General features: G+C 38.5%; 1 protein-coding gene across 1 annotated transcript in view; it reads left to right on the forward strand.

Moving 5' to 3' along the window:
* The first annotated feature begins 3,923 nt into the window (after nucleotides 1-3,923).
* Nucleotides 3,924-14,421, forward strand: part of LOC139728011 (ADAM 17-like protease) — a 39,125-nt gene continuing 28,627 nt past the window's right edge. Inside the window, exons 1-3 of the mRNA XM_071638977.1 lie at nucleotides 3,924-3,936; nucleotides 4,565-4,700; nucleotides 11,863-11,996. Coding sequence (XP_071495078.1) covers nucleotides 3,924-3,936; nucleotides 4,565-4,700; nucleotides 11,863-11,996 — 283 coding nt within the window. The remainder of the gene's footprint in view (nucleotides 3,937-4,564; nucleotides 4,701-11,862; nucleotides 11,997-14,421) is intronic.

Genomic DNA, 14,421 nt, shown 5'->3' on the forward strand with positions numbered 1-14,421 from the left:
ACATCTGTTTTGTCAAACTACGAAGGGACCTAGATTTGACACTTTGATTTTTGTTGGTTGTGAGTAAAATGAAAATAAGTTCTCGTGGCAAACTGCAAATCGTATAGGAGTTTAATAGGCTGTATTGGGCGAAATTACGGTGGCGGGGCAAATACATGGCTCGTCAGCGTCAAGTGTTATAGCGCCATCTTACGGCACTATTTTCCCCTGGGCATTGTTATGTTGTGTATTCCGATGGTACGTCCCCCGTACGTACGTACGTATGTATGTACGTGAGCCGCCGATGCTAGCTGCTGCGGGAATGAATAAACGGGCACTGCTGCAGTCTTCACTTCCTCTCTTGTGATTACTAGCGTACAATTCTGTTTAGTTTTCTGATTTAAGAGGAATGTGCATCTAACATTAAGTACCAGCATTCATTTGAGAATGATGACCATGACAAATGTAACGGCGCTCTTCATATTCATATTTCTCACTAGTCTCTGTCTGTCGTTTGGTAAGTTTCGTTTGGTTCACTTTCGTCGACAGTCCGTGCAATGCCAATGGCCATTGCCATTAACATTGCCATTGCCATTGCCATTGGCATTGTGTTAGTGTTACACACTGTACAGTATACAACACTAGTCACTACTCTACACTCGTTTGCAGTATTAATTATAACCCAAATGATTATATGTTCTAGCATGCATACATTATTTTGTAGGCCCAGATAGTATAACAACATTCTGCCATAAAAGCCTCGCTACAGAACTGGAACCCTCATGTTGTATTAGCAGTTGATCACCACTTCCCACTGTGATCACAGAATGGTGATAGTGTTTATAGGAGTCGTATGTTTATTTCACCTCTTCCATCCTTGTTTAGCTTTCTTCTACCAGCTGCTGCAGGGATTTATCCCAGGAACTGTGACCAGCCCAAACACAAAGCGTTCGCTCCCACAGTTGTAAATGTGTGAAGAAGCGCCCTGCGGTTTAGGATTATCCATACAAGGTCAAGGCCAGGTTCTTACCTCCCCTGTTTCTGCACTGTGTATGATTGGACCTACTACAGTCATCAACCGCCTTTTAAGAGTTTAATTATAAAAATAACTAAGTACCTTGTATCTTGATAGAAAATATATTCTTCAGTTTCACTTTAATTTCATTTCACTATGGCAGAAAATACTGCAAATTTATATCATGGGCGCTCAGCTCAGATTGTTGACTCATACCTTACACACGGAATTCTTTAATCTTGGCGACAAAAGCAGGTGCGCTGGTGCAAGCTCATCATTTCAACCTGTACCAATGATGAAGCACGTATTAAAATCTAGTATTAAATGGCAAAGATGTGTTAACATCACTGTCATCAATTATGTGTATCAACTAATGAGGATTTTCTTCAATTCTTTTTCCTCCCCTGTTTCCTCAGGTTATTTGCCTACAGGTATACTGTCCTCATTTTTTATCTTGATTTATGTTTGAATATATTCCAGCATACTGCGTCCCATCCCACACATATGAGTACTTTTGATTTTATACACAAGAAAGCCATTGCGCGAGGGCGGTCAATCTGAGAATAGGTGGCTGTTAGTAGGCTCCTCATGTTGTGAAGGGCCTACCATATTACAACTGTACAGTTAACAGGAGGCCACTGAACAAGAGGCTGATTTATTGGTCTCTAGAACAATGTAAATATTCACTTCAGACAATCTGTGTGACCCGTTGTAGCTGGTCAACAGTGAAGTTTAACAAAGTTCAACAAAGTTCAGCATAGTTCATCATGGACCATGTAAACTTTTAATAAGTTACCAGCAATGCAACAACCTGTTTATTCTTGTTGCTGATATTTTGTGATACATGTCGTTTTGTGTGTTTTTCATTGCCAAGTGAGATCTGTCAGTCCAAGTGTTATTTTGGTGTTACGTGATGCTTGCAATGTTGACTGAGAGATCAGTCTAGGTATTATTGTCAGGGATATAATCCAAAGAGACTACGTCTGGTTTCACAGAATCTCCTCCTTGACAGACTGAAGGCTGTGGTACATGTTTGTAGGGGGGACCAATTCGCCTATGGTGCCGTGATCAAATCACCAACTGAGCTCACACAGTGCATGCGCTCATATTAAACTTTTGGTTATCATGGGGAGTTAGTGTGTAAAATAGCGTGTCAATGAGCTGGCAATTTTCAGACTGCTTCTGCATATACAATGGTTGTAGGCAGATAACCAACCTGTCTGTTCTATGTTGATAGGCAAAAAGAATCTCGTTTGGGGGCATTGAAGGCTCTCAGAGAATTGCTTGTACTGCTGGCAGACAATCTATTAGAGACACCACATTTGTATTGTTTGAACTTAGACCATACTTTACAATAAGCCGGTACTTCAGGGCCGAAATATTTTACTATCTGAACGTTTAAGATTGTACATGTATGTCCCTCCGTATGGCTAGCAGTATCTCTAAAATCTCTATTTGGCCAAATCACACTACAAATACAAAGGGAAGATATCCATTTCTACCAGTAGTTTGTTTGTTTGTTTGTTTGTTTGTTTGTTTGTTTGTTTGGTTGTTTGTTTGTTTTCCTGAAAGCAGAGTCCTCTATTACAATGGTGCACACTGTACTACAGTTATCACCATCCTGTTCTTTGTAAGTTGGTAGTCAAATTAAAGGTCTCATGCGTGGGATGTACAGCTGTACGGTACTTTGCTTTTTGGAATCAGAAGCCTAGGTTTTTGTCATTGTCAGTAGAATAAATGGATGACTTGATTGCTTTTTAATAAGTAGGGCTTTCAATTTTCCCTATCAATACAGACTGTACATTAAAATGTAAAATGTACACCTGTAAGAAACTGTGCCAATGCAATTTGAAGCAATAGAGCTAAGAGTACTCAGTAATTCACATCCAAACATATAATGGGAAACAAAAACAAAAACAAACAAACTGGCAAAGATGAGTCATGAAATGTTATCTGTACAAGTATACAGTATGCTGTACATAGCATACTATACAGTGATGTATGATGCTCAATTGAACATTTAAGGACAAGTTCACCTTCATAGACATAGGATTGAGTGAATGCAGCAATATTACTAGAACACAGCAAGAGTTTGAGGAAAATTGGACAATCCGTTCAAAAGTTATGAATTTTTGAAGTTTCTGCTTAGTCACTGCTCAATGAGAAGACTACTACAGCTTGTGATGTCACATGTGTACAACAATATAAAGAAAATATAAAGAAAATTCAAGATATTTTCACTTTTCTCGCATAATGCAAGAACACATTTATGATTTCTCTCTTTCAGAAGACGGGGGGAATAATATTACCCTTAACATACGTCAGTGACGAGTCGAGGAAATGTGCATTTTTTTCAAAAAGTAAAAGTTTGTGAAATTCTCTTTATATTTTCTTTATATTGTTGTACGCATGTGACATCATACACTACATGTATATAGTAGTCTTCTCATCCAGCAGTGACTGTGCAGATACTTTAAAAATTCATAACTTTTGATTTTTTTTGAAAGAATTGTCCGATTTTCCCAAAACTTTCACTGATGTGTTCTACTAATGGTGCTGCATGTACTCAATCCACATGCATGAGATTATCCAATGTATCCTCCCAAATTCCCTCATGGGGCTGTTTCTGACTTCGACCTACAGTACTGTCATAGATGCCAAGTTCACAAATTTTTTATGAGTGAGATTTTCATGACTCGGTATCTTGGCGGGTGCGCATGTGCGTGAGCGAGGGGAGCTCGGAGGGTGTGGGAGGGGGCTGTCAGCCCTCCCACAGTAGGGAGCTTTTTCAATTTTTAGCTCTTAATTGTGCAAGCTGGTGCATACTTAAGTGACTATTTTTTGCTTATTTTGAAAGATAAAAGGGAAATATGCCTTCAATTGTAACTCTCACTTATCCTTTAAGCTTTGCTCCCAATGCGTGAGAAAAATGGGTGTCATGTGTGAGATCATGAGACAGACCCTAAATGCTTGAGTCTCACTCACAATGCGTGAGACTTGGTAGCTCTGTACTGTAATTGCATTTCATTCCAAAGATGTAGTCCAGCATGTGAATCATGCTAGCCATGTCCAGCATCTTTGCATGGTGTGAATAAAAAAGACAAAAGAGAATGAAATCCCACACGCATCCATTAAACAACAATTGTTATAAAATGGGCTTTAGAATCTCTGCAATCTCATTGGTCAATTGTCTTGCATTGATTTTTTTACTAATCTACAATGAGCCATGCGTCCAGTAAAATCCGAACGCATGGCTCAAGTCTTGTATCTAGTGTTGTAGATGTGCCGGATGCATGATGGGGAAAATGGTTTTATTTCATGAAGTTACGAACCCATTTTATAACACAAATGATGCACAGTCCTACAGCTGTATTTCATGGATCAATAAGACTTGGATGCTCTCGTTTAACTTTGGAACAGTCTAAAACCCACTCGCTGCGCTCGTGAGTTTAAACAGTTCCAAAGTTAAACTTGCGGATCCAATTCTCACCGATCCACTCTGTCCTGTGCATTATTTGTATACTGTACCAGTATGCTGTACTGTAATAATCTTGTGGTGTCCTTCCACAGTGACGGGAAGTCTACACCATGTCCTGCACCACTATGAAGGAATCCACAGCTCCAGCATTCGCCACCACTTTGCCAAGAGGAGTACTGATGGGGTGGAGCAGGGGACCAGAAGGTTATCGCTGCATATGCTGGGCAAGTAAGTCATCTACAATGTATAAAAGGGAACTCAAACCCAAAGAGCAATGTGGATTGAGTGAAAGTGCTCAGCAACTAGTGTAAAACACATCAGTGAAAGTTTGAGGAAAATCAGACAATCAATGCGAAAGTTATGAATTTTTAGAGTTTTTTTATTGGAAGCACTGAATGAGGAGACTACGGGGTACAAAGGTTATGACGTATGTGTGGACAACAATCAAAGTTAAAAAATACATATAGAAAATTCCACAAAATTCACTTTTCTAGCATATTGAAAGAGCACTTTACTGACTGCTTTCAGAAAGCAGGGGGAATTAATATGGCTACCCTAATAACATACAAGTTGTATGTCAGTATCAAGTTGATGGAATGTGTAAGTTTCATTTAAAAATGAATTTTTGAGGAATTCCCTTTGTACAGTAGTTTAGCGTGGACTACACCTGAGTAAACTGATATTTCGAGAGAAAGTCTTTCATCCTATTTTTATTTTAACCTTTTTCATGCTTTGACCCCAACACCCCCCCCCCCAAAAAAAAAAAAAAAAGAAAAAGAAAGAAGAAAGAAAGATATAAAGAAAGAAAGAAATTTATATGATAGCACTAACCAAAATTAAAGTAAATTGAAAGCAAGAAAATGCCTGGAAAAAACAACAACTGGAAATTATCTTTATCATATGTACAACCCATCACACAATACATCCCCATCTTTCCCCCATCTTTCCCCCTCTCTGCAACTCACGACTGTACAATGTACATGTTTAGCTGTACTTGGTACCGGACACCTTGAACTGAGTATCATTCATAACCTTTAAAAGTCCTGTTTACCTTTGGGAACAGTGATTTAAAAAAATGTTCAAGATATCACTGGAATTGATGCATATGTGTACACCGTAGGTCAGTTGTATCACAAAACATCCTACCATTTAAAATTTTTGCAATAAATCCTAAAATATAAGGAGATATCACTATTTTTCACATTAAGCCATAACTGTAGACGGTTTAGTCTGGAAACATTTTTATCATAACTATTGTTCGCATTTTGTATATTTAGCAATTATGTAATATGAATTATACTGGTTCAAATTCTTACATTGGTGGTTTCTATCCCTAACTCACATTTTAGAACCATTTTGAAACACCAATGCTGCGTTTTTGTTTCATCTGGAAATGGTAAATTATGCCTTTTAACTGTAGTGTAACCTGTACACCTCATACACCTATCACAAGACTGAAAGGAATGCACGAGGTGTGATTGGGAGACTGATAACTGTGATAGCTAACAGGAACACAGGATGGAAAATGAGGAAAACTGATTAGCATCCTGCTTCTTGTCCCTGAAAGCTCCTTGAATGTCAGCTATCAAGTTGTGAAAACTGTAGGAACCAAGCATTGTGGCACAAAGGAAACACTTCCTGTTTAGAATCTTATATCATAACATTGTACACGTATGATTTATGCTAGTCACTCTGGAGCTCACCTAGGAGGGGGGGGGGGGGGGAAGGAGGGGGGGGGGAATTCCTCGGGGAATGAAATGTGGAACACCTGCAGATGAGCTCCAAGTTGAATTTCTCTTGTCCGGTCTTCTGCAGTGGTACGGTAGTACACATTATGGCACATACATGTACCTGATATGGCCCACAAGATGTTGTTGGTACATTGTACATTCCGGTACTGACCTTTGTTTCTTGGGGGTGGGGGGGGGGGGGGGGGGATTTACCCACAATGCCTTTCACACTACAGTGTCATGTGGGAGTTTACGAGGGAAAGTTTAAGGGTAAAATTTCTGAAAAGTTAGTGGCATTTTACCTAGGATTTTACCCATGATACCTTTCATATTGCAACCATGTGAAATTTGCTACATTGGACCTTGTAATATACAGGTTGAGAGTGAAAGGAATGCAAATGTCCAGTCTAGAGACATGCTGCACTCAACAGCTGCAAAATGTACAATAGTACTGCATACAATGCACGATGGGCTTTTATACATATTGTGTATTCCTGCAGTTCTCTAAAGGTGCTTTTATCAACTTTGCTTTTAGGTAGACATCTGTCAAACTAAAGCATAGAAAATCAGTGAATGCAGTGATACTTGATATTTTTCATCTAGCATTGTAGCCCCACTACAAATTCCTTGTTATTAGAAAGTACATAAAATGACTCATTGACACAAATTATAGCCATATACCGTACAATTGTAAGTTGGGATATTGCACATGTGACATGGATGCCTTATGATATATCACAGGGTTTTTTTTTTTACATTTAGGAGTCGGGTTCTATTCACAAATTTTAAAACTTTGGAAAATATTAACTCTGATCCTGACATAAATGGGACATCCATTATTGTATACTCAATGATCGCGAATTTACAATGTACAGTTGTAACTAAACCACTCTCAAATTGTCGGTAAGTCCCAATGCACACAAACAAATCAGACTTGCTAATACACACGTAGTGTATTTACGTAATGAAGTACATTTTATTGCCATTTTAAACAGAGAGAGTCGATTGCGTGACATTGGAGAATATACGCATGTGATACATGCAGCACGAATCGAGTATAAAAGGGAGTTTGTCTGTAGACAGTTTGTACATTTTGTACAATTGTATGTCATGATTGAAATTGTATGTATTTATGCTACTTTCAGGTAATCTTAGTATGGCCGTATTTTGCTTTTACCTGCTTTGTAGCTTAATATTTTGATACTGGCAGACCTTTCAAGTCTCATCCTGTTTGGAATCGCTAAGTGTGCAGAAGTTGTTGCTAGGCAACTACATTGTACTGTACATGTATCACAAGGCTGGACTATATTAAAAAAGCTTTCTGGGATGAATACCGTACCTTGTTCTGAGGTTGTCCACAAGGTGTGCATATAATACATACAGGTGTACAAATTGTAATTATATTTTTTTCACCAAGCTTGGACTGTGTGCGTCATGAATGTATGATGAGGGAGGGGCGGTCTTCAGAACTTAGCAAAACTGAAGGAAAATAACAGTACTTTGCTTCGCTATTAAAAGGGGGCTTTTATATCTGCTCTGTCTTTTACAGATTTCAGGTAGCACTTATCATTTGCAAATAAGAAGAACCTCATTGGATGAGATAAAATCATTGTTTTATGACTCAAAGTTTTCATAATGAAAAGTCCCATCTTGCATTTTCACATGAAAAAGCGGTTCAACAGAGAGAGTGCATACATTGTACATATTATGTGAGAGGTGCCCAGTTCTAGAGGAAATGTACAAATTGTAATTCAACTGTAATGTCCCACTTTAAATTAAGGCATCTTGTGTTGCAAGCTGTAGATACATTCTGGCTTCCGTAAAGCCATGTTTTCTTTGTTCGATGCTGATTATATTTCATTTGAACATGATTTCTGTATGATACAGATGACTCATAGTTGACTTGTTGCCAAATGCTGTGTAGAAGATCCATACACACAGAGAGTATGGTTGTCTTTTCATGTGTTCAAACTACTGTATGGTACAGTATTTGGTGCTTGAGTATCAAGCGTCTTATGCTGAATATTTCGTGAGGATTTTATTTTCAGAAATTTCGCGAGTCTGGTGCTATTCGCAAAATTGAAATATGGTATATGTATACAGTAATAATTGAAAAACAAGAGAGGCTATCTACTGTGTACAAAGTCTGGGGGATTTCAAAGTTACAGTACATGTCATTACCATCAGTAGTCTTGGGGATTTCAAAGTTACAGTACATTTTGTTTATACTGTAGCAGGGGCAGATCCAGGAATTCTGTAAAGGGGGCGTGACTTACATTTCTGGTGCCACTTCCGGGTTTCATTTCCATTTTTTCTTTTTATTTCTTTTGTTTTTAACGAAAAATAAAGTGGGGGGGGGGGGGGCATGCGCCGGTTGCGCCCCCCTCTGGATCCGCCACTGTATAGTCAGTCATTACCATCAGTAGTCTGGGGGATTTCAAAGTTACATGTACAGCACATTATACATTTGTAGTCAGTAATTAGCATCAGTAGCTGTTTTGTGTATCAATGTCAGTGTAAATTACAGGGGGTGGTTGAGAGAGGGTCAATTAGCTTGTCAGGGCACTGTTAATGTGGTTGGGTTTTTTTCCAGAGCACAGCAGAGTATTTGGACAAAAACCTGTCAAATCTCAGAAACTGTTGTAAATTGTATAATTCAGTATTTATAGTGTATTGTTCCAGTGGTTCATACAAAGGTAGAGTAAAAGAAAAAAAGGAAAAGTCACACACATACGATACAATGGACATTCATGTACACACTTAAATTCTCAAATTTCAAACAACACATTAATTTTAGTACTTCATTGTTCATGGACATTTTTTATAGTGAAAGGGTACATTTCTGGGATATTTGCTTTATTTTCTGTTTCTGCAAATTACCCCCCCCCCCTTTCAGAACACTATCATGAGAGATAACTTTGCCCCTAAATTGCTTCAAAGTAACAATCTGCAGTGCATTCAAATTTTTGCCAAAATGAAAAAAAAAAAAAAAAATTGGATTTACAATGTAACATCGGTACAATGCTGGACAGACTTCCTTACTAACATATTGAAGGTCAAATAATGAATGCTCATTGAAACAAAATTGTTTTTCAACTGAATGGCTGAATGTTAATACCATGGAAAAGATGATTTCAGCTCTAAAGTTCCATTGAACATTGTGTTTTACACCATTTGTAGTGTGTAATGTACAACCTGCACACATAAACATTTAACTGGGTGACTTCTGAACATGTGTACTTCAGGACATGGAATATGCACATACAGTTGAAACTCTCTTATCCGGCCTCCCTTTATCTGGATCTCTCTATTATACGGACGCAATCTCGCCGTGATTTTTTTTTTTAAATAATTACTCGAGGAAAGGGGGATTCCCAACTCCTTGAGAACTCCTACACAAACACACTATGAATTACATATTACTTCCATAACATGATTAACATGTAACATTACATCAAATTTCCTTCCAAACATTGCTTACCTTCAGACATTTTAACATCCCCAAACATCCCTAAATGTAACAATGAAAAGGTTGCAGTATACACATTACTATAGTGGTACTACAGTGGGCTACATCAGTACATGTGTATGTATGAATGTTCAATGTATAAAGCATTGAGTCTCCCGTATCCGGCCAAATCCCTTATCCGGATGAGCCCCGGTCCCGACTTGTCCGGATACGAGAGGTTCAACTGTACTTGACAAATCCATGAATTTGCAGTACTTTAGGCCTATACAGTTTGTGTACATTTTAATACATACAGTAGTTGGCAAACTACAGACTGATAAAGCAGAATTTCTCACAACTTTAGGAGATCATTTCACCCATCTCGCCAACTCTGAAACTGATGGGTTGAGCAAGATTAAAAGATTACATCTTGTAAGGAAGTGCCTTGTCATTAATATTGATATTATATTGCATAAATTTATGAGTCATACATTGTATTTGGGAGCCATTTGATACTTGAAAACATCATGATGAGGGCACAGATTGGAGGTTTAAACATTCTGATTTAAAAGTTTTAACTGGCAGCAAAACCTGGAAATTGTTGTCTGGCTGGTTTTTGAAAAATGAATTCCGTTCTAGTTCATGCTGGCTCTTAGGAGTATAAGAATTTAGTTGCACAAAATCCATTTACGCAGAGTAGTGGAATCAAGTATTACTGTACCTCTGCCAAGGGAGGAGGTTATGTTTTCATTATGTAACCGTTGGTTTGTTTGTCCGTGTGCAAAATAACTCAAAAACTTGTGAACGGATTTGTATGAAACTTGCAGGAAAGGTTGAAAATGACCCCAAAAATAGATTATTAAATTTTGGTAGTGATCTGAAAATTTTTATGAATTTTATGAAGAATTTTTGCTATTTTGGCATGTACATGGCTTGTAGGGTGATTGAACTTGAAAGTTCACACTGCCCATTTTTGAGGTTTTCATGCACGCACTAAAGTGCGTTCTCTAGTTTTTGCGTACTACGCAGCTGAGGGTTTATGATTCAACAAAGGGTTCTAAATTGGGAAATCGGGCAATTTTTCAGCACGCGTACAGTACGTATCGGTGAAAATTACTGATCTCTATGGCAGAGCAAGATCTGCGTTCTCAGAGTGCTCTTCTAGTTTATGGTATATTTTGTTTGTCATGATATTAGTGTGACGTAAAATATGAAAAATAATGTCATTTTCAAAGGCTGATACATATTTTCACAATTTACGTAGCTTCATTAGTTTCCTATCCACCATCTGCCCCGATGTCATTTTCAGTGAAATCAAACAGGAAAACATTGGTCCTTTTTTGCAAAATTTTAGTAGTAGTACAATGACATACAATGTAAAACTGTATTGTACAGTACATGTGTACTGCATGTGTGGCAATAATGACTTCTAATTTACAAGTGAAGAGAGGGGGTTGGCTTGTACAAAGTACAATGTACATGTGTATACTGTAGGCCTACGTGTACGTACATTGTAGTTGCTATTCATTCTTATAAAAAACTTGATCACTTGTGACATTTTGTTGGCAAACCAATAAGGAGAATGTTGAGCTGATGAGTTGATGACAAGAAGTACTACAGATATTGAAGCCAATGTCACTTACATGTACTTGATATTCAAAGCAAATTGAAACTTTGAAACTATAGTTTCCTGTTCAGATTTGATGAAAATAAATTATGCAAGTCTGTCCGTCTATTTTCACTCCAGAGAAATATGAAAGATAGCACTCGGTATGGTACTGTATTGTGTTCATGTAGGGAGTCACATTGATCAAAGTGCATAGAGTTGCACTTCACATTTATTTGACCTGTAACTCAAAAGGAGAGAAAAGATCTCATACTGCTCGTCACTTTTTGTACATGTACAGTAGCAAGCAGTGCTCTTTTGCACAAGAGTTTACAAGATGTATGTTGGTAAGCAACATACATATTGTAAACATTTGGAGTGTGGATTTCAAGTTTTGTTTTCAAGGTTTTATACAGCCTACTGATATTGCAATAAAACAATCCGGATGGCCTCAGCTATATCTTGTATCGGTATGTATACTTGTAATATGCACCATTGCAAGCATGTTCATCTTGGGTTGCACAGTTCACACTTTCAGTGATTGTAAATCATCCGCTTGACATGTTACTGTACACGATTATTTTGTGTGGTGATATGTTTTGGCAGTGAGTTCAACATGGCGCTGACGAGACGAGATGGACTGTTTTCATCAGACTTCAAGGCCTATGCTGTGGGCAGAGATGGCAAGAAGAGAGGACACACTGTGGATTTGGACTCCTTCTACATGGGCTACCTTGAAGGTACACTGCACAATGTTTTACACTGTGTAAATCCCAGGATTCAGAATGAGGAGAATCTTGTTCGTATTTAGTCGTGAACATTGTACAGTATTCATCGCATAATCGGGCATCTGATAATCGGGAACCTCGCTTAAATGACATACGCTTCCCAGAAACATTTCCAATGCATGTTATTTTCACTGGATAATCGGGCGGGGACCTCTGATAAATGGGACAATTTTTCTTCAAGCGATCTTTGATTGTGTTGATATTTTACACAAAAAATCTACCAAAATACCACAACAATATTTCAAAGATTCCCTATCAGTTGTCGTTTACATCGAACTTACAAAGCAAACTTCGGACTGGTGTGTTTTGACCTCCGTCCATCCAGAACACGTACATGCATAGCCATGAAAGCCCCGTGTATAAGTATCCATGCCATTGCAAAACACATGCTTAAATTGCGAACATTCTTCTCCCCTACATAAGCACAGCCATGTGCAGGGAGAGCTAGAGGGTCGTGCCGAGGGGTAGCGTGGTTGTGTATTCATGTACATGTACAGTACGTCAGTATGCATGTGTGTGTGTGTGTGTGTGTGTGTGTGCACTACATGTACATGTCGTATGCCATTAGTGTATGGTGAGTGCTCATCGCGAAATCGGGCACCCCGCTTAAAGGGGCCATGTTTGCTACTCCCAACCTGTCCCGATTATGCGATGAATACTGTACCTCTATTTTATGATTAGGTCAATGTAAGCATCTGCCACAGGCTATGCGATGCATTTGTACAAAATGTTGTACAATGTACTTACAACGTATGTCAAGTTTACAATGCAATTTTAGCATGATTTGTCTTTCATTTTGGTGAAGTACAATGTGTAGTGTGACGGGGTGTTTCAAATGTATTATGAATTCGAGATTTTTTGTACGATGTTGCAGAATAATAATGCCACTGTATTCTGCTTTTAAATTTATTTTAGTATAGTGGCAGTTTTATAAGATTGCATTTAAAGGCATGCCAAATGAAGAATGCAAAGCATGCACATAAAGCTGTGATCAATTACAGACACAAAATTATGAAATTTTTCAAAACCCTTTGGCTGAGATACTTTGATAATTGTCTTTACCATTATGATTATCTTATGCTGTTCTTCTTGAGCTTGTTACCTTTGCAAAGTGTGTATTGCAGTGAAAAGGACATTTAAAGACACCCAGTCGCGAGGATACATGGACATATTTCAGCCGCGGGCGGCAGCACGTAAACTCGCTTCCGAAGTTGCTACGAAGCGAAATGTGTGTGTGCGCAAGACACCCCTAAAGCAATGTATCGCGCTATAGTATCTCGATTGCTCGCGATCGCTTGCTGAGCGCGGGACAGTACGTTTTGTGTAATGTGAGTGATGTTCGCATGAGCTAGTAGCTAGCTGCGTATACTTCGTACGACTACGCATTCTCTTCATCGCATCGTCGATCGTCGTCACTCGTCAACTATACTGTAATCATCAGATCAGATCAGATTAGTGAGTGCAGACCACATTATAATAGATAGGGTGGCCATCATGGACGATGACACATCGTCATGGGTAGCGGATATTACCGCCGAGTTGTCTATTCTGAACGCGGACGATTGGGTCGGAGACCCTGCCTGTATCATGTACTTGCCCTGGCGTGTGTACATAAATTCAGGACGGGGAAGCGACTGTGCCCGTGCAGGGCCAACGGCCAACGGCCACAGTTGCACTGCACATTTATGCAGTATTTTTGCACTCTTCATTGTTTTACTAACTAATATGAAGAAGGTGAGCGTTGTATCACCTGCCTGGAATATACTATATGTAAGAAGCAATGCCGAAACCCTTTCATTTGACTAGGTAAACTCACAGTTATAGTTCTGTCAGCTTAGCCTGGTGTGAATAATCTTTAAAAAAAAAGACACACACACACACACAAAGTGAACATTAAAACTCATAGATAAGTACATGACAAATAAGATGTAATGCCTTCTTCAGACAGGAGCATAAAGAAATTATTGTCTATCTCCCTCTTACACAAACAAACAGAACACTATTGTCTCAACAATACAGTGTGAAGGATAACCATTATAAATAAACCTATCACAGGTATCAGTATTTGAGGTTATGTGTGAAAAATGCCCTACAAATTAATGAAAATCGCGGACAGTAGACCTTTGTCCATAGTCAACTCAGTGTAACATCGCAAAGCCATTGTAATCGGTTAGCTTTCTACCAAACACTGATTAAAATACCAATCAGAGGCGTACCTTTGATCAACAAATAAAGGGATGTGCCACGGATACCAATTAATCGTACTTGATGAAGCTCATACCTGTACATATTAGCATGTTACAAACTGATAGGTTCATATTGCCCCTTGACCTATGACCAATATCTGTATTAGAATTAAAACAATGGATTCTTATGA

Source organism: Diadema antillarum, unplaced genomic scaffold (assembly GCF_040938485.1).
Source record: "Diadema antillarum isolate AM-2024a unplaced genomic scaffold, OU_Dant_1.0 seq00000161_RagTag, whole genome shotgun sequence".
NCBI classification, from domain to species: Eukaryota; Metazoa; Echinodermata; class Echinoidea; order Diadematoida; family Diadematidae; genus Diadema; species Diadema antillarum.